This window comes from Ruditapes philippinarum, unplaced genomic scaffold, assembly GCF_026571515.1.
Source record: "Ruditapes philippinarum isolate M1 unplaced genomic scaffold, ASM2657151v2 ctg2778_1_1_1_1, whole genome shotgun sequence".
NCBI classification, from domain to species: domain Eukaryota; kingdom Metazoa; phylum Mollusca; class Bivalvia; order Venerida; family Veneridae; genus Ruditapes; species Ruditapes philippinarum.
The window spans coordinates 63,452-89,752 of record NW_026860975.1 but is presented as its reverse complement, the minus strand read 5'-3'; the positions used below and the strand labels follow the sequence as shown (position 1 = coordinate 89,752).

Sequence of the window (26,301 nt, the reverse complement as noted above, 5' to 3'; positions counted from 1 at the left end):
ACTTCTGTACATGCCAGAGCAGAGGTACAGTGTGAATGACTGTAGAAGGGATTTCATGATTGGATCACAACGAAAAGGAACCTGCACCATCCTGGAATTGAACCAGGGTCACCAGATTCTTAGTCCAATGCTCTACTTATTGAGCTAACTGGACAGCTTTAATTTACATGTTATTCAATCAGCAACTTTAATAAGGAAAAGAAGTTATGATAAATATGAAATGATATACTTTATCTTAAAGCCACATAATGCATGCTGTTGGGAAAACTGGAAGTCATTTGAAAATATGAAGGGCCTACAGCCAACCTGTTTGATATTATGCTTTGGGTTTTTGCTTTTAATTTCAATGTACGTTTTGTACTTGTCATAGTTTCAGAGTTTACTGACATTTACTTCACGACATGATTCAGATCTACTACTTTCAAGTAAATTTTATTGACAAAGTCATACGGTTGCAAAAACATGCAAACAGATTGTAAATGTCTAAAATCCCAATACAAAATCTGATACAGGCTGTAAAACAGTTAAAACTCTAGACACAAAATATGCCAATTTAACAACCAATAATTATTACACTTTCAACCACTTATACCTAAATCTAGACACAGGAAGTGCATTCAAACAATTATTTGCTTATTTTTGCTTGTTGGAGGACTAACTTATTTAAAAAAAAACAAAAACAAAAAACATTTAGTATACTTCAACTGTGTCAGGGAAAACACACGTTCGCAATTTTCATAACACCACTCATGAAATAATTGTGTCAAACAATGCAAGAAATGCACTGTAGTGGAAACACTGTATATAAATACAGAATAATTAAAGTTACATTAAATAAATATGTTAAAATATTTTTGACGTCGGCCTAAAAATCAAGCATTTTACAGTTTCATTAACCTTTTTAACAGTATCGTTGTAAATCTCATCAAATATTGTTCATAAATTGGATTTTAAATGGAAAACCCCACGGTAACACTTAAGTTCGTATACAAATTTTAACATGCAAATGAAGACTATAATCAGCTCGTGTATGCGCTACGTCACGGAGTTATAGTTGCTATCCGGAACACAGCAAATATAAGATTTTCTTGTGCAAACACACTTTTACCGTTTAAGCTTCACGGTGCACTAGGCCTGTGGTTCAGAAAAAATAATCATCTCATAAAAAAGATTAAATTTGTATGAAAATATCCGTTACAATGCGGAAATATACCGTTAAATTAGGACTGCTACTTATAGTCATGTTTGTTGATTTAATATTGATGTACGGATGATCTGAAGGCGGAGTTTCTCATGCAAACAGAAATTGTACTTCCGAATTCGCCACAATGAGGTTGCACATTTGTATGCTCATTAAACTCATTTTGGTTGCCTGGACACCAAAATAAGATCTGGAGTCGATATGAAACCCAATTTATTAATGAAATGTCGCTATTTCTTTTTTTATGAAATTTATTTAATGTAACTTTAATGTAAAGATCAGCACAATATTTTTACAGACAGTATTTTTTTTATTTTAAAGACTTGCATTGAGCATTTCTAGATTTCTACACATGTAATTGCATGTAATTAAAGCTCTAGTAGCTTTGTACTGCATTTATCTAGGACAATCTACAAGCCTAATTCTACATTAATATGGTCAACAGAGCATGACCACAAAAACAACAAAAGCACTTGTATCAGACTAAATTAATTATGCTACATAAAACACTGTCCTATTTGCTGTTTTTATTCACATTTATTTACAAAAGTAAAGCATTAAACCATATGAAACTATTTCTTTCAAATGAAATTTGTCAATTGTACAAATAAAACAAATCAATAAAGTACCTTTAGCTTCCGGAGATGGGGAGATTCTACATCTTTAGATTCAGCTTCTGAAATAATTAAACTCAACTAAAACCATAATCCTATACCCTTTCAATATACAAGTCAGTGATCACCATATCAGAACAAACTCAACGTCGGCAGAATATGATCAAAAGAAAATCTGATAACAAGTGAAAAAGATATTGTCATAAACTCACAGCCAATGTTTTCAACTATAATAAATTAATAATGAAGGTATCACAAAACCATGCCAATGAGCCCACTTAAACATAAAGAAGTAAGTGTTCATGGTAGGCAGCATGCACATTGCACAATCACCAAACCACCCACCAATATAAAAAAAAATTCTTACAAGATTTTTCAACTTGCAGACCTGGTAAAGAAGTGTCAAAAACATATAGGTAACTGGTAAACTATATATTTATATACCGTAAAATTCCATTAAACGCCCCCGGGGGCTAAACATTTTCCAAAAGGGGGGCTATTATTACAACACGTTTTTCCTAAATCAAAAATCATTGAAAATACATTTAGTGTAACATGGGTTGGTAATAACATTAAAATGTGTTAAGATTTTAAAGTTCATGTGACAATTTTTGTGTTTACTATGAAATAAAATGGATTCTGAAGGACTTGAATAAAATTACGGATTTATTAAAGAGTTCACCACTCATATCAAAAAGCCGGGGGGGGGTTTTTATTAGGGGAGGGTGTTTATTAGGAATTTTACGGGTATAAGTGTATTATATAAATATTTATAGTACAAGTCAAAATCTGCACACATGCTGCTTACTTGTCAAAACAATTTATTGCTTAAATGTATTCACAACCTTTAAACAATTTTATTTTCAGGTAAAATAAAACAATAACTTACTTGGTTCTGTGACATATATTTGTGAAAAGTTGATCAGCAGAAATACCATGAGTAAACTAGCAATGACCACCAGCAGTAGAAAGGCTTTGCATAAACGTGCCATATTGTTTTGACTACAGCAGTGAGTACACCCCTACGCCAAACTTTCATCTAAATCTTCCAGCTATGACTGTGATCAACTTGTAACACTGGATACAAACATTGGCTGATCGCTGAACTGACAAAAAGTGATCTACTTCATCTTCTTGACCAATATGGATTTGCATGATCTTTTTACTGTAATAGATACATGGAAGAGTTGCATAAAATAACTTTCATCCATTTTTAACCACGTTAAGCCATAAAATTAAATAAGAAAATAAACTATATATACATGTACTTTAAAATTCAAACAACAACTCATTTAAAACTGACTGAAATTATAAGTACAATAAGAACGTGTTTGTTAAACACAAATGTCCCTTATTGCAGCCCAGATTCTTGTCAGTAACAGTTTTTCTTAAAAGGTTAAAAAAAATTGTAAACACAGTTACAAAACATGACAGAGTCATGAAGTTTAAACTTTTGTTATTGCGAAATATACAAGTTGGCATGTCATTGCTATACGATGAAGTTGCCAAATACAGTAATCGAATTTAGCACTGCCACCTCCTTCCCCCCCCCCCCCCCCCCAAATGGTCACTGTGAATTAGTTTGGGCCATAGTAAAATTTAAGTAAATTTGGTTAAATATCAAGTAGAACAAGCAATTATCATAGTATTGCAAGCAATCCATAAGTCCCCTACTGGTTAGAACCTAAAGCAACATTCTGATGGGCCATTGGCCATTCAATTATACCATTGAATGAATGAATTACATCAATGAACTTCAATCTTTTGAGTTTTAATTTTTTTTTTTTTTTAATTTTTCAGCAACATAGGTTGCCCATTTATTTTCCCCGTAATTGGTGCAGTGGGGTCGGAGAGCCATCCCCTACTGTACCTTACATTATCAATTCATGGCATATATCATCACATTCTACTTAAAATCTTTAAGTGACATTAAGCTCATTTTTTTTTTCAATGTCAAGTTTAGTTTTATTGACTATAAATTTCAATATTGACAATAATAATGGTGCTTGACAACAGTTGATATAAGAAAAAGTTTTGGATAAAATATATATCTGCCTAAAACATATAAAGACTGTCCCATACTTTTATTAAGTATAATTTTTCCCTCTACATATTTTTCCAAAATGTTCCTTGAGCCGGTATTACTCTTATGGCTTTTGAGTTTTAAGTTTGTATATAACATAGTAAACAGTGTTAAGTTTCCCTGCCAAGTAAAGAAATTATGTTTATACAACAGATAATCAAAAGGTCCAACTTTCTCAGGATGAATAAGTAAATGTTTCATCTTTTCTCTATTTTAAGTAAATTTGTTGCAAAAATCTTCATATTATTAAAATGTGGGAGTTTGAAGTAAATCCTAAAAGGAAGGAATAAGTTGGGAGTAAAAAATACCAATTTCTCGAAAAAGTTCAAGGGGGGCATAATTCTGAAAATAGTTTTGCTAGAGTATTGAACCTTCTCACATATGTTGAGCAAAAATAAGATACATACATATGAAGCTTGAAGCAGATACATTAAGAAATAAAGAAGTTATTTAAAAAAAAATATATTTTTTTTTTCATGAAAGTTCTAAGTTCAAAGGAGGTAATTATGATAATATTTGTGCTAGAGTTATAAATCTTGTCACATATGATGTGGTTGATGACCAGAAAATTAATATTTAAAGTTTGAAGTAAATACCTCATGAAATAAAGAAGTTATAGCGAAAAAATGTAAAAATCATAACCGGAAATCTTGAAATTCAGTGTATTTGTTGCCATAGCAACCAGAATTTTCAACATAGGAAGTTAAAAAAAATGTGCATAATTTCCAGACTGCCATCTACCCATATTTAAAGTTTCCTAAAAATATTTTCAGTACTTTTTACATTATCATTGGATCCAGTTTATGTGTTAAATTTGCCACATTTTCAGTCTTTTTGTTGCAATAGCAACCAGAATTTTCCACATAGGAAGAAAAGGAAAAGACGTGCATAATCTCCATACTGCCATCTATCCATATATCAAGTTTCAATAAAATATTTTCAGTACTTTTGGCGTTATCACTGGATCCAGTTTATGTGTAAAATTTGCCATATTTTCAGTCTATCTGTTGCCATAGCAACCAGAATATTCAACATAGGAAGAAAAGAAAAAGACGTGCATAATCACCGTACTGCAATCTATCCATATATCAAGTTTCATAAAAATATTTTCAGTACTTTTGGCGCTATCACTGGATCCAATTTATGTGTAAAATTTGCCATATTTTCAGTCTATTTGTTGCCATAGCACAGAATATTCAACATAGGAAGAAAAGAAAAAGATGTGCATAACCTCCGTTCTGCCATCTATCCATATATCAAGTTTCATAAAAATATTCTCAGTAATTTTTGTGTTATCACAGGATCCAGTTTTTGGACGGACTGACCGGCCGAAATGGAATAAGGGGCCATTTCTTTTGTTATTTTCTATTTTTTAATAGAGGGCCAATGGCCCTTTACTCTATTGTTACGGAATGAACTCTATTGTTCTCTTTTGTTCGGTTTACAGTTAGATGGCCCCCTATCCCCTTTCGGTAGTGCGGACGGACAGACAGATGGACAGAGGGTAAACCTAAAGTCCCCTCCGGTTAACCGCTACGGGACTAATAAATTCAAAACTGGAATTCGGTTCAGTAAATTCAAAATCTTAAATTCACTGACTGCAGATATTCAACCAATAGAAACTTATCAATGCAAATAAATGCAAGACCCTTGACCTTGAACCCTGTGTACCTAAACTCTATTTAAACTTTAAGGACCATCTAAATAAGGCTTATGTATTTTTCTTGTAAATATGACACATTGGTAAAAAAATACAATTACAAAGGCTGTATAAAAAAGTGTAAAAAAATCTATTGTTAGCACTTTTGGCACCCCTGATTTTGACTTTTAACCCCTAACTAAACCAAAAGGGTGAGGATATTCCTTGTAATGTCTGTATTAAACATGAAAGACATCAATTCAACAAGGGTGCCATAGTCACAAAATACGCCCGTTTACGAAAAAGCTTTAGATGGAGATGGGGGCATTATGGATAAGTGTTATCTAGCAAGCAAGTTTTTATTCTTGGCACTGTGTTGTTAAATGAACCTTAAAACAAATCAATAGGGAAGATATGCACAGAATGTGTGACCTTGACCTTGGTCGCAGGGACCTGAATTTTATGCACGGCACTCAGCCTCACAATGATGAACATTTGTGCCAAATTATATTGAAATCCCTCTATGCATGTATAAGTTTTGCTCCAGACAAGTGTTTTTCTATGAGCTCTAACTGTGACCTTCACCTTTGACCTAGAGACTTGGTTTATGTGCAGGGCACTACGTCTCATGGTGGTGAACAATTCTATAAAAGTAACATTAGAATTCCTCCATGCATGTAGAAAATATCGAGGGCTTAACGCAATAAGGGCGTAACTACATTTTTTTCCAAAAATGGTTTTATATCATTTTTGACATTATTTTAGTCTTACTCATGACCTCTGAAAGTTTGAACAAAGTATATTATTTATTTATATCTACTTTTTGATAATACTATAAGGGCCTATCTCAAAGTGACTTCTTTTTTTATGCAATAAGGGAGTAATTTGACATATGTCCTTATTGCATATATATAAAGTATCTAACAGTTTAAATTCTTTTCTGCAACATAGGCAAAAGTATATAAAATAAATCACAGTGATGTCATAAAAGTGCAGAAAGATAGCACTATCTCTTTGTAACAATATCAGATCTACTTTAAATATATAATAATGTCCATGAAACAAGACTTGCTTATAACTGAAGTCAAAACAATTTCAAATGCATTTTCTCTTCTATTTTATTTTTAAAAAATGTACAGTACTGCAAGAACAAACTGCATCATTTAAACCTCCTTTGTTTCTTTAACAGATTATCTGTTGCTAAGAATTTTACAGAATAACTGAATTACCGGTATATACTTACTATTTACAGAAGTCACGGTAACCAATTGACAGGATAAAAGTTATAGAAAATTAACTTTAAAGATTTTTCTATACCAACAATTAGAAAAACAATTTCATCACATATATTTTACATATTATACACTAAACTTTTGTACTGTGTTTTAAAGACATTGATTTGCACATAAAATAAAATCTGTTTAAGTATTTAAAAACATTAAAGTTTATCAATTAAATGAAGATATTCAATTAAATATCACATTGTCAATGGTTCTTTTAATATTTATGTTTTATTGTAAGAGATCATTTAAGGAGTACACCACATGTCTGATGTTAAAAAAAATAAATTCTAAAGTCATTCTCCTAGTGAAACAAGTAACTTATAAATTTCTATGTACATGAACCATTTTAATTGAAGGCTATTAATTAAATGAACAAACTCCACTGAGGTCCAAAACTAAAATATGAAAAAGATTTGCAAACAAGTATTAAAAATATACCCACAAATATATAGAAAATCATATTTTTGTGTTATTCTTAGCCTAATTTAGTTAAAAGCGTTGAATGCTTTTCAAAATTCATTAAATTTCATGATTAGAATTATTATTCTGGGAAAACAGACTTAGGGATTGAAATGAATTTTTTTACACCTGTTTTTGGTCTAGACCTACATAAAATGGAACCTAAATGTTGAAAAATAATATCTAGTCCTTTCAAGGCAAAAAACCTCAGTTGAGTCCCTTTTAAAGTCACATTTTGCCCCAGAAAGGAATACTTTTTGCCTTTGTTAGAAAGGCAAACAAGAGTTTTATAATGTGTAAATAATGGTTTTAGAGCATGTAAGATACTTTTCACATGAAAAAAGAAGCTCTGAATGTAAAAATTATTTGTCATAAAAGTAGCAATTAAAATGTAAACAAAGCAGTATTTTAACATTTTAATTGCTATAAAAAATCACTGTACTGTACTGTACTAAATGCCAAAATAGAAAAGAAACAAATGATGGCTCAGATGTATCTCAAATGTGTAACTTTTTGGATACTAATAGAACACCAAACAAAAACAAGATTTCGAAGCATTTCTGGCGCTTAATGGGCCTTTAAATAAGACCAAAATGTATTTAGTTAATAACTCCAGTATATTGATCGAGGCAAGCAACTTTCAAATCCTGTATAACACTGCCTACTGTGCTTTAATTCTTTTTTAAAAAATATTCTTGGAAAATTTTACAAAAAATATTCTGCAAACTCATTGCCCCTTAAAGTTAATGTAACTTCAGAATCTAAATTACATACATGTTATTCGTGCTACAAGTATAGAAAAATCCCTTGTTATCATAAGTACATTTCAAATTTGGGGGACTTCAAACCAATTTTTTTACAATTTGGTAATTGAAACCAGATAATCTATTATTATTATTATGGGTAGGAATAAGAAAACAATCTAGAAAAGGGATGATCTGGTACAAGTTACTAGCAGATGGCACTTTTCATTTAAAGTTGTATAAAAATGGTGAAATCATTATCTACACCATACCAGAGAGACTTTTTAGACATTATTTTCATGGTTTACAAAAAAATCTGATTTGAATTATTTAATAATACAAGCCACTATATTATTTGAGAGATAATGTACTTAATTTCAAAATTGTCATGTTCAATTATTATGACCATAAGGAACAACACAGAAAAACTTTTGCTTTATGATATTAGCAAGTCTTGCTAGCTTCTTTTGAAAAGTAAACTAACTAAAAAAACGGAAATTGTGTTTGAGTCTTCTATATCCTACTAATGTCCACTGTCTAAAGTGTTGTGGGTAATAGCATGGGAATTGAGACACGTCTTAATCGCCAGTTGTCCATATACTACTGAGTCAATTCAATTATTTTATTTTAGCAACAAATATTTGGATATAGCCGCTTACTTACATTATGTAGAAGAAATTGTTGTGGATCACACCATTGGATATTTCATTAGATCTTTAAGTGGTTGTCCACAAATCAAAGTCCCCATTATTTTCCATGTGAGTGGAGCAGATAAAACATAATGACAAGTGCATAAGGAATCAAAGTACTTAAGGGTATTAATGGATGGCAAGTTTTTAATATTGAAAAATTGCCCATTAATATTTTTTTTTCACCAACAAACCAAGTGATCTTAATAGTTATGCAATAAAGCTAATTTTTTTTATTCGAGCCCAATCCCTTATGCTAACAATGTATTACTTTATTACCCTTCCAGATTTTTTCCATTCTTTTTGATTGGATATTGATCCGCCGAAAGAAATTTATATTACCGAGCCAGACGGGTAATATACACACTAAATTTCCCCTCTGGGTATCCCAAGTTGCAAACAACATGTGTTGTGGCGATGTGCGTACGGTTCGATTTTACGTGGTGTAAATTCCGATATACAAGCACTTTTTAAGTGTCAAATAAAAAATATTTACTACTCTTTTTCTCTTGTTTGCATTCGTTTGGTACGAAAGCAAATACGTCATCTATTCATGTGATGTCATGTTGTGGTGAAAGCATACTCTAAAGGGAATCTTATTTCGATGTTTCAATTGAAATATCAATGATCAATTTTAAAATCATCTTACTCGGCATGGGAAGGGTAATAGAATTATTATTTTGGTTTTGGAGTGATATTAAATGGATATATTACCTGCCAAGATAAAATATCACCCTCGCTAATGGCTCGGGTGATATAAAATCTTGCCAGGTAATATATCCACATATATCGCTCCAAAACCAAAATAACATATAATATTAAGATGGACAAAACCCCACATGTCAAAACCCCACACCTCAAAGTTTTTGTCCTACATTCTATATTACTTATTAATAAGGGGAATTACTTGCTGCATACAGTTTAATTTCTTGACATAAAAAGGATTTGTAAGCATTTGAAATAATTAGTGTATTACAAATATTTAAAATGTGCACACATTTGAATACAAATGTACGTTTATACACATATTTTTGAACATCAAACCCTACTGTTATGTGAAAGCATAAATATTGTAGTTACTGTGCCTATTCAGCTAGAAATGATGGCATAGAAAGGTGCAATCATCTTTCAAAAATGAAAGAAATCAATGAAGGAAACAGAATGGTAACAATCACAAATACTTCATTTTTCATTTTCATACAAGTCTTAAATGACACACATGATAGCTGTTTTACTTGTTTAATGTAATTACAAAAGGTCCTAATGTTTACACAAAAACTAGTGTCCACAGCTTGTACAATTTCATTAGTTAAAAATATTTTTGTCAAGTTCTTGAATACATTAAGCACTTAATTAATTTAATGGTATGCTAAACTAATTCCAATAAGAATAAATAAGAATTTAAATCAATATATTTCAATATATTAAATAAAAATAAGTGAGGCATGGATTATATAATAAAGGTCAATATTAAAGTCAGGAGGTATAAAATTCGCTGTCACATTGTAGAATTGCAAAAACATTAGTGTAGACTTTTAAGTATTTCTTGGAAAATCTTTGAGAAAGTTATATATCCTATTTTAATTGAATTATATGTAGACATGGTACCATATTGCATAACAAAATATAGCCATGTTTAATGTAAATCTTACTGCAATATGGGCGTAAGTATACTTATACCCTTATTGCATATAATATTATCTCTCAAATAATATGTAAAAGTTATGCAACAAGGGCATAAGTAATAAAATTGCAAATAAAGTGTTTTTTACATAATTTATTTTGATGTTGTTATAAGTTATATTTAGAATATATATTTTCATATTACAAAACCAATTAATGTATTGGGAGTATACAGAAACAAGAAAATGAGTTAGTTTTTTTCCTCTCCTGTAAAATTTTCAAAAATTTAGTTACGCCCTTATTGCGTTAAGCCATCGATATGCTCCGGACAACATCTGGATATTTAATCATCTCCAGTGACCTTGACCTTGCAAATATTAACCTAAATTAAATGTGTAACACCTGTAGTCATGATAGTTACCATTTGTGCTACAATCCATCAATAAATGATGACTAAATGGTCCCTATAACCATCTTCAAATTTTTATCTGAACTTTGACCTCTATGTGTAACCTTGACTTTGGTCGCAGGGATCTGAATTTTGCATGCGACACTCAGCCTCACAATGGTGAACATTTGTGCCAAGTTATATTGAAAACCCCCTATGAATGTAGAAGTTTTGCTCCGGACAAGCGTTTTTCAATGAGCTCTAAGTGTGACTTTGACCTGGAGACCTGGATCATGCATGGAGCAATACATATCATGGTGGTGAACATTTCCATAAAGTATTATAAAAATTCTTCCATACATGTAGGAGATATGCTCCAGACAAAATCTGGATATTTCACCATCTTTAGTGACCTTGACCTTGCATATGTTGACCTAAAGTACATGTGTCACATCCGTAGTCATTATAATGACCATTTGTGTTACAATCCCTCAATAAATGATGATTAAATCGTCCCTATACACATCTTCATATTTTTATCTTTTTTTAAACGTGCGTATAAAAAGTACATGTAATTTAATAACTAGAAAATTCTGATTTAAGATTTTATTCTAGGGAAATACATTTCATTACAATTCTTAATCTTTGAATGAGCTGAACTGATATTTACTTGAAAATTAAAATATAATTAAATTTCTATGAGAAAGTATTTACATTTGATAAGGTAATTACTGTATGATCTTTATGAACAAATACCAAGTCTACAGAACACCATAGTTATCACAGTTAAGAATCTTGACCAATGAATGAAACATGTGTAAATAAATGTTACATTCTTTAGAACATACTCAAGTCCAAGAAAGAGGATTATTTCATGCCCTTTGATTAAATTCTATTTTTAGAATGAAAGTGAAAAAAAGATCAAGGGGAGTAATTGTGTAAGTCATTTATGAACAAAGTAATAACTTTGTTGTCGCCCTTTGATTAAATTCTATTTACAAAATCTGGATATTTCATCATCTTAAGTGACCTTGACCTTGTATATATTGACCTAAATTATATGTATCACAGCCATAGTCTTGATAATGACCATTTGTGTTACAATCCCTCAATCAATATTATGACTAAATGGTCCCTATACACATCTTCATATTTTTATCTGAACTTTGACCTCTATGTGTGACCTTGACCTTGGCCGCAAGGACCTGAATCTTGCACGCGACACTCCGCCTCACAATGGTGAACATTTGTGCCAAATAATATTGAAATCCCTCTATACATGTGGAAGTTTTGCTCCGGACAAGCATTTTTCAATGAGCTCTAAGTGTGACCTTGACCTTTGACCTAGAGACTTGGTTCATGTGCGCGACACTGCTCCTCATAGTGGTGAACATTGCTATGAAGTTTCATTAAAATCCCTCCATACATGTAGGAGATATGCTCCGGACAAAATTGGACGCCGCCCGCCCGCCCGACTGCCAGGAGCGTTCCCATAATACGTCCCGTTTTTCAAACGGGCGTATAAAAATAAAGTCTGCATGAGCTTAAATGCTTAAATCTTTTTTTTTACTTTTTTCAATTATCTTGACCTTGACCCCAGTGACCCCTTACTCCACAGACAGAGGACAACTGAAGGTGTCACCCTACCAAATAATATACAGAAGATGTGTTTGGGGGCATAAAAAAGTTGGGATTTAGATCTAAACTCGATCTAAATATGACAGGTAATATATATGTCATGACAATGCCATTTGTTTGAATATAAGTCAATTTCTTGGAGAGATATGTGCAGTTTTGTATCCATCAAATGAAGAGCAACTGCTAGTGTTTCATGCAACTAGTGACACTACAACAGCCACTTTACCAACCTCTGTAGTGTACATGACATTACATCACATTTTTGACCTTAAATGTTTGATATCTTAAGGTGGCATGTTCATTTAGCCTTTTTAGGAAGACTCAACTTTTACTTCTTCTTCCACTCTTAACCAGTTTTGGATCTCACTTCCTTTTATGTTTTAACATTAATTAATTAATTGAATAGCCGAAACGTAGGTCATAAATAAAATTATAGAAACTTGACCCACTTTGTTTCGTGTGTTTCACTTTCCTTATTCTTTTTATTAATTTGTTTTTATAAACAAGCACTGTTTGAAAGAGGAAGTTGCATGGCACAGGATGTGTTGTGGTTTACAGACTCATCATATCTGATGAGTAAACAGTTACTCAGTTAGTAATTTATAAATGCATAATACTATATTCATTATTGTAAGGACGTACATGTGTTTATCATGTTACATCTTAACGTATTACACTACATTTTTTTAAGTAACATACCTTACATTTTTCATCTTAAGTGGATATAGCTTAATTTGGTTTAAAGGGATTTTATTTTATCTAAATAATATATCTTTGTTATTATTAATACATAAATAAATTGATATAAATATTTATTGTTTTATATCAATTTAATGTATACTTGTATGTGTTAAAGTTACATTTAATAAATTTCATAAAAAAACTAAATAGCAACATTTCATTAATAAATTGGGTTTTATATCGACTCCAGGTCTTACTTTGGTGTCCAAACAACCAAAATGAGTTTTATTGGTAACCTCATTGTGGCGAAATGGGAAGTACAATTTCTGCTTGCATGAGAAACTCCGCCTTCCGATCATCCGTACATCAATATTAAATCAACAAACATTACTATAAGTGGCAGTCCTAATTTAACGGTATGTTTCCGCATTGTAACGGATGTTTTCATACAAATTTAATCTTTTTACGAGATGATTACTTTTACTGAACCCCAGGTTTAGTGCATCGTGAAGCTTAAAGGGTAAATCTGTGTTTGCACAAGAAAATATCACATTTGCTGTGTTCCGGATAGCATATATATAACTGTGACGTAGCGCATACACGAGCTCATTATAGTCTTCATTTGCATGTTAAAATTCGTATACGAAATTAAGTGTTACCGTTGGGTTTCCCGATTAAAATCCTAATATATGAACAATATTTGATGAGATTTACAACAATACCATAAAACAGGTTAATGAAACTGTAGAATGTTTGATTTTTAGGCCGACGGCAAAATATTTTTACATATTTATTTAATGTACATTTTATTATTATATCTAATTTATATTATGCAATCTGATACTATGGAATTATGATTTAACTGTATATACAATACATTTGTACATGTAAAGTATGATAAGGCTCCCCTAACCCCTACAGACCTATAACTGGTAAAATAAATGGGGCAAACAATTTGGGGCTTAAAAAAAGAATTATGAATATACTTCTTGTTTATATATAATATTCAAAGATTAAATATTTTTAGAACCATGGTGTTTAAATGATATGATATTCTTATTTCTGTAGAATATGACAAACAATGTAGATTAATATTGACTACTGAGCTATTTCTCTCACCATAACATAAACAAGCTGCCTTATTATTCAGGATTTTTTTCCAGGATTCTGGGAACATGACCCATACCCATGAAATTGGGAATGCCATTGATGTTTTGTTAAAAATTCCGAAAAATGCATGAATGAAATTTTGCAGTGATTAAGTAAATGCAAATAGTCACTGTCTAGAAAAGCATCTCCAAACATTTAAGAACTATAACAGTGAAGAAGCCCTTAATTTCAAATATTTTAGAATTTTCAATTAAATATCTTTATTTTGTAACTTTCCATTAGAAAATTTTCTTTTGGATTGGCTACATGTATACTATACTATAATTAATATACTATTTTCAGTTGGAAATATGACAGAATTTCGGCTATAAAATAAGCCAAAAAAATCCCTGTTATAGCTGGTATTCTTGAAATCTGTCTTTATGTCTCCATGTGACAGGTGTAATTGTTTTCAGGCAAACTTTATTTTATCTGTATATTTTAAGTGTTTTAGTAAAACAGAACAACTTTTTACACATTTCTGGGGAGGAAAAAAAAAACAACTCAAAAATCTGCTAAATTTGTCATTTTTAAAATGCTTTAAAATATACTATATTAGAAATAACAAATTTTGCATTACAATAATAACAAGAACTGTCGGAGGACAGTAACGCTCGACTATTCGAAAATTAGTCACAAGGGTGTTTCATTGAGTATAATAATGCTTACCTATATGAATACATAAAATTGTCCGAAAAGGTACAAACCCTTCAAGTTTCAATACATTCCCTTCAGTAGTTATGGAGATACAAGCTTACACACAAAAACTTAACCAAGAATTTATGAATCGAAAAAGGGGCATTATTATGCGAAAAAGTAAATCCAAGTTATGGGACTTGTGCCAATCATCTTAGATAATCACAGACAACAAGAGTGTGAAGTTTCAATCCATTCCCTTCAGTAGTTATGGAGATACCAGCTTACATGCAAAAAATTAACCAAGAATTTATAAGTCCAAAAAGGGGCATAATTATGTAAAAAAGCAAATCAGACTTATGAGACTTGTGTCAATCATCTTAGATAATCACAGAGAACAAGAGTGTGAAGTTTCAATCCATTCCCTTCAGTAGTTATGGAGATACCAGCTTACATGCAAAAACTTAACCAAGAATTTTTAAGTCGAAAAAGGGGCATTATTATGTAAAAAAGCAAATCAGAGTTATGGGACTTGTGCCAATCATCTAAGATAATCACAGAAAACAAGTGTGTGAAGTTTCAATCCATTCCCTTCAGTAGTTATGGAGATACCCGAGCTTACACGCAAAAACTTAACCAAGAATTTCTAAGTCGAAAAAAGGGCATTATTATGTAAAAAAGCAAATCAGAGTTATGGGACTTGTGCCAATCATCTAAGATAATCACAGAGAACAAGTGTGTGAAGTTTCAATACATTCCCTTCAGTAGTTATGAGATACCAGCTTACACGCAAAAACTTGACCAAGAATTTCTAAGTCGAAAAAGGGGCATAATTATGTAAAAAAAGCAAATCAGAGTTATGGGACTTGCACCAATCATCTTAGATAATCACAGAGAACAAGTGTGTGAAGTTTCAATCCATTCCCTTCAGTAGTTAGGGAGATACCAGCTTACATACAAAAACTTAACCAAGAATTTCTAAGTCAAAAAAGGGGCAAAATTATGTAAAAAAAGCAAATCAGAGTTATGGGACTTGTGCCAATCATCTTAGATAATCACAGAGAACAAGTGTGTGAAGTTTCAATCCATTCCCTTCAGTAGTTTGGGAGCTTACATACAAAAACTTAACCACAGGGACGCCGACCCCGACGCGGACAAATGGGTGACTGCATTAGCTCGATTATTCTGCGAATAGTCGAGCTAAAAATAGTTTGAATATTTAAAGACAAATAGTCAGAAATATTTCTTTTTTAATTCTTTAGAAATGTCAAACATGTTTTATAATGGATTAAAAGCATGTTAGATGTTCAAAGGGATATTCGGACAAAATACTGACAAAAAAATTAAAATGATCTTAATATGTACTCACATCATGCTAAAATGACATTTTTTAAAGTCCCAGCTTAATGTCGGTATAAATTCTATATATTATAGGTTTGAGGCATAAAAATATCTATATATGTTGAACGAAATTTAAACGCCAACAGAATCAGAGTAGTTTAAAAACATGTCATGTGACTTGAACAAACCCTAGAAGTTACAATAACAGATACTGAGGAATTATTATATGATTGAAACAACTCTTTAGGCAATTATCTGACATATTCATTAACGTTTCCAGAGTTCACTGTGACAACTATTGTGAAATCTGAACTCTCTAACCTGACCAACTTGGGTCATTTCTAGGACATTTACAGAATAATGAACGAAACAACAGGGCCATGATGGCCCTGGATCGCTCACCTGACACAACCGCATCCAAGCAATGTCTTAAACAAGCATCATGACCAAGTTTGATGCGACTGAGTCAAACATGTGACCTATAGTGTGTTGTAAAGATTTTTCCATATTTGGGCAATGTGACCTAATTTTTGACTGGACACAACCCATATTCAAACTTGACCTAGAAATCATCAAAACAACCTTCCTGACCAATTTCCAGGAAATTTGGATCAAAACTGCAGCCACTAGAGTGTTAAAAAAAAATTTCTATTTTTATCTCCTGTGACCTAGTTTTTGACCAGACATGACCAATCTTAGCACTTGACCCAGAAAACATCAAAACAACATTCTTGACAAATTTCCAGAATATTTGAATCAAAACTGCAGCCACTAGAGTGTAAACAAGCTTTTTCTATTTTTAACTCCTGTGACCTAGTTTTTGACCTGAGATGACCCATCTTCAAACTTGACCTAGAAATCATCAAAACAACCTTCCTGACAAATTTACAGAATATTTGAATCAATACTGCAGCCACTAGAGTGTTAACAAGCTTTTTCTATGTTTAGCTCCTGTGACCTAGTTTTTGACCGGAGATAACCCATCTTCGAACTTGACCTAGAAATCATCAAAACAACCTTCCTGACAAATTTCAAGAATATTTGGATGAAAACTGCAGCCACTAGAGTGTTAACAAACTTTTTCTATTTTTAGCTCCTGTGACCTAGTTTTTGACCTGAGATGACCCATCTTCGAACTTGACCTAGATATTATCTAAGCAACCTTCCTGACAAATTTCAAGAATATTTAGATGAAAACTGCAGCCCCTAGAGTGTTAACAAGCTTGTTCTATTTTTAGCTCCTGTGACCTAGTTTTTGACCGAAGATGACCCATCTTCGAACTTGACCTAGATATCATCAAAACAACCTTCCTGACAAATTTCCAAAATATTTGGATCAAAACTGCAGCCACTAGAGTGTAAACAAGCTTTTTCTATTTTTAGCTCCTTTGACCTAGTTTTTGACCCGACATGATCTATCTTCAAACTTGACCTAGATATCATCTAAACAACCTTCCTGACAAATTTTCAGAATATTTGGATGAAAACTGCAGCCTATAGAGTGTTAACAAGCTTTTTCTATTTTTAGCTCCTGTGACCTAGTTTTTGACCGGAGATGACCCATCTTCGAACTTGACTTAGAAACCATCAAAACAACTTTCCTGACAAATTTCCAGAATATTTGGATGAAAACTGCAGCCTTTAGAGTGTTAACAAGCTTTTTCTATTTTTAGCTCCTGTGACCTAGTTTTTGACCGGAGATGACCCATCTTCGAACTTGACCTAGATATCATCAAAACAACCTTCCTGACAAATTTCCAAAATATTTGGATCAAAACTGCAGCCACTAGAGTGTTAACAAGCTTTTTCTATTTTTAGCTCCTATGACCTAGTTTTTGACCGGAGATGACCCATCTTCGAACTTGACCTAGATATCATCAAAACAACCTTCCTGACAAATTTCCAAAATATTTGGATCAAAACTGCAGCCACTAGAGTGTTAACAAGCTTTTTCTATTTTTAGCTCCTGTGACCTAGTTTTTGACCCAAGATAACCCATCTTCGAACTCGATCTGTATTTTATTAAGACAAACATTCTGACAAAGTTTGATGATGATCCAATCAAAACTGTGACTGCTAGACTGTTAACAACCCAATTATTAGAGTGTTAACAAGCTTTTTCTATTTTTAGCTCCTGTGACCTAGTTTTTGACCGGAGATGACCCATCTTCGAACTTGACCTAGATATCATTAAAACAACCTTCCTGACAAATTTCCAGAATATTTGGATGAAAACTGCAGCCTCTAGAGTGTTAACAAGGTTTTTCTATTTTTAGCTCCTGTGACCTAGTTTTTGACCCGAGATAACCCATCTTCGAACTCGACCTGTATTTCATTGAGATAAACATTCTGACAAAGTTTGATGATGATCCAATCAAAACTGTGACTGCTAGACTGTTAACAACCCAATTGTTGACGACGCACGACGACGGACGCCGGACATAGCCCCATCACTATACCTCACCTTGACCACTTCGTGGTCAGGTGAGCTAAAAATCAAACAAAAAAATGAAAATTTTGCCTATGTCTTCCTGTAACAACTGAAGAAAGAAATGCTGAAAATGCACTAATGTATCAAAAAGGAAGCATCATTTAAGCAAAGTACATACAAAATTCTATAAATTCACTATAATTATACAAATTGCCAACAGAGCTATAGTTGCAAAAGGTAGTATTAATTTGAAAACTATAACAAGATACCTACAAATGAAAGTTTTTCAGAAATAAAATTGGTATAGCATTTCTGAGGAATGGTTGTCCTTTAACAAGACAGTGATTTTTTTACCTCTGCATCCCGAGTCCAGAACTCCTTGAAGTAATTTTTCACTAACATGAAAAAATGAAACACCATTTTAATTTCGTGAAAATAAATGATGACATTATTTATGTTTTCAAAATGGCCAACAAATGTGTACGACAAGATATATGTGATTTTGATTGAATTATTGTTTTGTTTCTTTAGCTGAATATACTTATAAGTTACAGCTGATAATTATTTGTACAATTAGATCAATGTTTGATTTTCTTCTTGTTTCAAAGCGTTAAACACAGCAAACTAAAAGGAGCACACCATAGAGGGTCACTGGCAATGAACTAATTACTGCTCTACAGCTTTGAATATTTTTTTTTTATCTGTGTAAAAAGTTGTTGATGAGTAACGCTAATAGTCTATAAATCTCAAAAAAGTATAAATCATATCATGTTGATTCCCAATATTAAAATGTATATAGAATTTATATAGACTGAAGTCTATAATTTGTATTATCAGCTATGTCCCCTTAATGTTTGTACAAAGTAATTACTGGCATGGGAGAAGTTCCTAATACAAAGTAGTGGATTTGGAAATTTCCTTGGCACAAAACAAGAGGACCTAGCAATTTTAAGATAATTTTTCACATTCGAATTATCATACATGGTCAAGTTAACTGTTTAACCCTGACAAATGTGAATTTCTCAGATTAACAAGAAAAAAGAAACCCTGTAATATTTCCATAATTACCCTCCATAACATTCCACTTAACTCCACCCAAGAAGCAAAATACTTAAGAGTCACTATTAGTCAAGACCTTCCATGAACCAAACATATTAACAGTATTACATCTAAGGTAGATTTATTAGCAATGTTATAAAAAGTTAAAACCCCAAATAAAAAGATAAAGGAAACTGCCCATTAGACCTCAGGTTGAATGTTGCTTCATAGTTTGGCATCCTTGACTATAAGATAGAGTAAGTCCAAAGATCAGCTGCCAGATATAATTTCTCATATTATCGTGGAATTATTAAGACGGATAGAAGCGATGCTCGCGACTTTCGTGGAAACATCAGTGTTGATCCTACTTTTATAAAATCCAAAACGACATTGTCTTTGTTGACCACCAACACCTTACTCAAACAAGAAAACTGAACTACCTGATACCCTACTCGTTGTCGAGGGCGCAATACCATCAAAATTCTTTCTTTCCTAGGAGCATAGTCTTTGGAATAGCCTTCCTCTAACTGTTCAGTTTAGCCAGTCTAGCCCAGTTTTAACATCTTTACTGAGAGGCTTGACCCATTCTATAAATACTAAATTGCATGCTAAGTCTTTTAAAGAACTGTTGTTCTTTTATCTTTTTAAATTCAGATTCCACTTGTCTGCTCTCAATTACGAGTAGAATTTTTGAGAATTTGATGCAGGACAAGTAGAAAATGTTGCCTGCACATTGGATTAAGAAGCTACTCTGAAAATATTTTTGATGCCTGAAATTGGCATATACAATGTCTTTTATTAACAAATCCTTGACAATACGCCTGCTAGTCATAATCAAAATTGATTAAGCAGTAACAGTTTGATGTAGATTAGAAATGAAGATAGAGGGCTCATAACAGTTGCTGAAAGATATATCCTGTTTTCTTGTATTATCGTGGGGCTAAGGGATAATTTTTATAAAACATTTTGGTACAGAATTTTTTAGCCTGATACCTAGAAAAAAAACTTTTTAAGAAAATATAATGGAAGAAAGATCGTAACCGTAAGCAAACAAAAAATATTTCTGCTTGTATATACTGACCTTCACCCTCTATGACATTGTGAAGCAGGTGCTTTCTCATATTATCATGGAATTTGATTGGTTGTTAAGGCCGGTAACAATGTAATGATTTTATTCTATACACCAGTTCAAATCATTAGTACAACTTCTAATTAAGTGTTAAATGGCTTGGCTATGTAATTATTTGTGTTTTAATAACATCTTGCTAGGCCATAATCAAATTTTTTAGGATCATATTGACGCCATTTGTTACCAAATGATTTGGTTTGTTCTAAAAATAGTTTGAACTCAGTTAAGTGTTGTTGTTAACATAATCCCTTTAAAATATATTAAGTTTATGTTTACTTATTAGTAATATAAGCATTTTGCAATAATAACTATAGTTTTCCATTGCAGCAACACATGTTTTTGTTGTTTTGTTGTCAAAAATAAATGATGATAATGTTAAACAATGTTACATTATTGGTTTTTAATTATCTATTTGTGGAACAAATATTTTGAGCTGTATTGTACATATAGTAGTGTGAGATCGTAATTTAAAGCGCCTGAGTCAGAGACCTGCTACAGGTTTCTGCAACATGGAAAAAAACTAGAAAATTGATGATTTTGGGAAACAAGAGGGCCATGATGGCCCTGAGGTCGCTCACCTGTATATAGCCCCCCCCCCCCCAACGTTGCAGGGCCAATTTAACCAATGGGCTTTTATTTGCACAAACTCGGTAGACACCCATAAGAAGATGTTTCATGCTAAACATCTAAGCTCTAGCTCATTGGGCTTTATTGAAAGAAGATTTTTTTTAAAGTTTTTACTATGTATACATATATAGTTAAAAACAATGACACCCCTGGGGCCGGGCCAGTTTTGACCCCAGGGCTTTTATTTGAACAAACTTTGTAGACACTTACTAGAAGATGTTTCATGCTTAATATCTAAACTCTAGCTATTTGGGTTTTTTCAAAGAAGATTTTTAAGTTTTTACTATATGCATATACATTTGTAGGGAAAATCAATGATCCCCCGGGGCGGGGCCAATTTTGACCCCAGGGCTTTTATTTGAACAAACTTGGTAGACACTTATTAGAACATGTTTCATGCTAAATATCTTAGCTTTAACTCTTTTGGTTCTTTAAAAGAAGATTTTTTAAGTTTTTACTATATGCATATAGGGAAAATCAATGACCCCCTGGGGCGGTGCCAATTTTGACCCCAGGGCTTTTATTTGAACAAACTTGGTAGACACCCATTAGAACATGTTTCATGCTAAATATCTTAGCTCTAGCTCTTTTGGTTCTTTAAAAGAAGATTTCTTAACTTTTTACTATATGCATATAGGGAAAATCAATGACCCCCCGGGGCGGGGCCAATTTTGACCCCAGGGCTTTTATTTGAACAAACTTGGTAGACACCAATTAGAACATGTTTCATGCTAAAAATCTTAGCTCTAGCTCTTTTGGTTCTTTTAAAGAAGATTTTTTAAGTTTTTACTATATGCATATAGGGAAAATCAATGACCCCCCGGGGCGGGGCCAATTTTGACCCCAGGGCTTTTATTTGAACAAACTTGGTAGACACTTATTCGAACATGTTTCATGCTAAATATCTTAGCTTTAACTCTTTTGGTTCTTTAAAAGAAGATTTTTTAAGTTTTTACTATATGCATATAGGGAAAATCAATGATCCCCCGGGGCGGGGCCAATTTTGACCCCAGGGCTTTTATTTGAACAAACTTGGTAGACATCCATTAGAACATGTTTCATGCTAAATATCTTAGCTGTAGCTCTTTTGGTTCTTTAAAAGAAGATTTTTTTAGTTTTTACTATATGTATATAGGGAAAATCAATGACCCCCCGGGGCGGGGCCAATTTTGACCCCAGGACTTTTATTTGAACAAACTTGGTAGACACTCATTAGAAGATGTTTCATGCCAAATATCTAAGCTCTAGCTCTTATGGTTTTTTAAAAGAAGATATTTAAAGTTTTTTCTTTCGGTTGCCATGGCAACCAGAGTTCTGCATGGAATTAAATTCTTTGAACAATTTTTAAAGGTGACCACCAAAGGAACATTCCTGTGAAGTTTGGATGAAATTGGCTTAGTGGTTTATGAGGAGATGTCATTTAAAGTAAAAGTTTACGGACGGACGGACGGACGGACGGACGACGGACGGACGCCGGACGAAAAGCGATCACAAAAGCTCACCCTGTCACTTTGTGACAGGTGAGCTAAAAACTAATCAATTTTATGCTTTTTCTCTGGATTTTAGGATCATTTCCACAGTTATTTTGTTTTTTATCAGTTTTTGTCGCATTTCTATCATTATTTTTGCTGGAGATGAAAAAGCTCTGCTAAATCGACAAGTTTTGAACTTTTCGGATATTGACCGAAGTCGCGAGCACACTTACAAACTTGCTTGCATGATTTCCAGGGCTCTAGCTAGACCAAAAATTTAAAGAGAAGTGACTTCTCCCTCAGCTCCTATCAGGAAAAAGTTTAACGACATAAGGAGAAGTGAAAAAGGGCTTAGTACATTGATTTGATCTATAAAAAGAAGTTTTACATATTTATTGATAGTGATATTTGAAGTATAAATTCTAAAACCCTCTATCATCAGACCATTTTAATGTTTTCTTCCTGATTAACTCCACACACCCCCTCCCTTAAGAAAATTTTCATTGTACAATACATACTGGCAAAATTCTCAATCAAAATTAAAGTAAACAATACCTTAAGGAATTTTCATTAATAAACTACATTTTAAGTGCTTTTGGACACATTTTAACAAAACAAATTTTCCTTTTGGTAACTATTTTTTCATCGTAAAAATCGGTATCGCAAAAATATGTGACAAATGTAAATTTGTCTGTTTCCTGCAGAAACACTTATAATTCTAGTTGTTGGAGATTTTGGTTATATTAAATTAAATATTCAATGATCATTTTTAGATTGTTATTCATCCGCTATATTGTGGGTCAATAAGTTCTTTAACAAACTTCATTTTTACTATCAAACAGGTATCAAACCATTTACTTGTGCTTCTGTGTGTATTTATTTATATGCAAGTAAATTTAAATGGTCTGTGTGAGGTTGCGTATAATTACTGTCAAATATGGTAAGAGCAATTCCTGGTGTAATCTTTTTACACTCACTTATAAAATAATGACAGGTCTCGTAAAATTATGCTTAAAAATGTGATGTTTACATCGGCAAATTAAATGGCAATAATGTCTGATGCGTCTGCATATCATGTCACTTAAATGTGTTAATTGCAGTAACTGTGCGTCACCAGTTCAGTTTGATTTATGCCTGGAGGCCAGGATTAACTTAATTAACATGCGCTGTATGTTACCTATATATGTACATGTGGTCAGTAAAAAAGCGCGGCGAAGTCGTTTTTGCTTTGATGTTCAAACTCGGCGAAGTTCTGAAACTTTAAGTGACTAAAAGGCCCAAATCCCCTAGTTGCTAGAGCCCTGATTTCAGCTGGCCATATTCCCTAGCCATGAATGATAACTCCATGTTTTCCTGTCTAAAATTCCACCAAATTATTCCCCTTTCAAATGAACTCGAAGAAGGGACCTTTTAAAAAGACTTTGTATTTATTAATTCGATTTTTTGTTCAGAAACGGACAATTTTTTCTTTACCTTTGTATAATAAATGCTTTCTATCTATATATGGTTCTTAAGGTAAACATACGAGTTTTGATGGTGAAAACAAATGAAATTTTTCTGGAAACCGAAAGTAAACTTCATAAACAACAACAGCGTTGCTGTTCATCACATGTTAAAAAACAATACATTAATTCAGTTAAGAATATTGAGATGATTTTTTTTACTATCATTTCAAATGGAAAATATTAATATTTGGGAAAACAACTATGTGTAGTTTATGTGATTTGTTTTAATGTTTTGTCTGGATATTTTTAGTTTTGTTAAAAGCCATGTACACTTTTAAGTGTCGCTTCCTAGGCAACTGAGTTTTTAAAACCGTGAAGCGGTAACTGAACCCAAGATTATGGAAAAACGCATGCTTAGCGGCACTGATTTCCGCTTTATTGAAATACTGCATATTCATATCGCGCGAAAGTTCGTTAAGTGGAGCATCGCTTTCCCATCCGTTCTTAATAATTCCACAATAATCATTGAGAAACCTTGGATAATATTGAGAAACAGGGGATATCTATATTTCTATTGTGCTAGTTTGCAACATATTAGATAACTGTTTTATGTCATGTGACTCTGAAACATTCAAGTTTTCTTGAAAAAAGAACCCTTTCAATTTTCAACTCTTTGGGTGCCAAAATTCAGCACTCTATTGGTGACCCCAATATCAGACAGCTACAGATAAGTTAAAAGGGTTCCCTTTGTCGTGGTGCTCCTTTGTCCACAGGAAAATTTGTCTTTATTTTATTAAATCTAGCCTGGAACCCCGTTGTATCGATCTATTTACCCATAAATCACAACTGCAGTTAAAAAATTTAAATCTCCCTGAATCTTTATTTTGTATCATTTATTTTGATTCTTTTGTCATAATATTTTGTAACATGGCAAACATCACTGATATATAGTTTTAAGCTTTGGAATATACGGATATTTACAGACATGTCAAACAGGTTGAAGAATTAGGTCACGCCATTATATCGATGCATTGTGAGAATCACTCAGTAAGTCAAAGTTTGGGAAGCCTGACCAATCTTTATGCTAGATTTTTCAGTCGATTAGAATCAAAGATGTCTGTTTTAAAATGTCAGCATAATTTTAGGAACTTTCAACAGACAGTAAATGTGTATTTAATAAGAACACACTATTTATAAGTTTATTTATTATCTACAAAGTCTGACGGTACTGGAAACATGTTTATGATCATTTTTACGGCACAAAACGAATGCGAAAGATTTTCGAGACACTGTAGTAAATGTTAACAATCAGAAGGTGGCGTATTTTGCAAAAAATCTAATTTGTAAATAGATCGATACAATGAATAGCACGATACAATGGGGTTCCACTATATATATATAGTGGGAAAGAAAAAAATGACAGAATCCCCTGTGCCTTTGTCACAAAACAAAGTGCCTGTGAGTGTGACTGTGACAAGTTCAGAGTTGAAATTCGTTTAAAAATAACAATTAAATTATGAATCACTGTACAGTAGTGGTACTCTTAAGTTCTATAAAACATAATTTAACTTATTAACTCAAATTCCATAAATAAATACAACGGATCTTTTAAAATACAGAAAATATTGTTACCAGTAACAGAAACATCACTACACAGACTCCATTTTGCCTCTCGTGAAATGTATTGATCGTGAGATTTCTCAGTTTCGCGCAAGGATCCGGTACCAGACCACTATTGAATTATCCGGGCTAGTACTAAATATATCAACTTTAGGGACCACTAACACATAATGATTTCTCCAGGCTAGTACTAAATATATCAACTTTAGTGACCACTTACACATATTGAATTAGAATTTCTTGCTTTCAGTTATTACTGTAAAAAGCAAAAAGATTATAAAAACATGACTCTTATTCAAAATTTTAGCACTTATAATCTGTAGAACCTGTTATATTCAATGATTCCAGTTGACATGAAATACTTACCGTAGA

At 32.5% G+C, this 26,301-nt stretch overlaps 1 protein-coding gene across 3 annotated transcripts in view; it reads right to left on the bottom strand.

The window, feature by feature from the left end:
- LOC132714097 (carbohydrate sulfotransferase 11-like) overlaps positions 1 to 26,036 on the bottom strand; it is a 30,721-nt gene extending 4,685 nt beyond the window's left edge. Inside the window, exons 1-3 of one of the 3 annotated variants that reach the window (XM_060696847.1) lie at positions 25,942 to 26,036; positions 2,705 to 2,980; positions 1,831 to 1,877 (exon numbers count right to left, since the gene is read on the bottom strand). In XM_060696847.1, the coding sequence (XP_060552830.1) occupies positions 1,831 to 1,877; positions 2,705 to 2,807 (150 nt within the window). In that variant the 5' untranslated portion in view covers positions 2,808 to 2,980; positions 25,942 to 26,036. Of the gene's footprint in view, positions 1 to 1,830; positions 1,878 to 2,704; positions 3,023 to 25,941 lie in introns of those variants that run through there. The other 2 variants (XM_060696846.1, XM_060696848.1) reach the window with 2 other exon arrangements.
- Between the last annotated feature and the right edge of the window lie 265 nt (positions 26,037 to 26,301).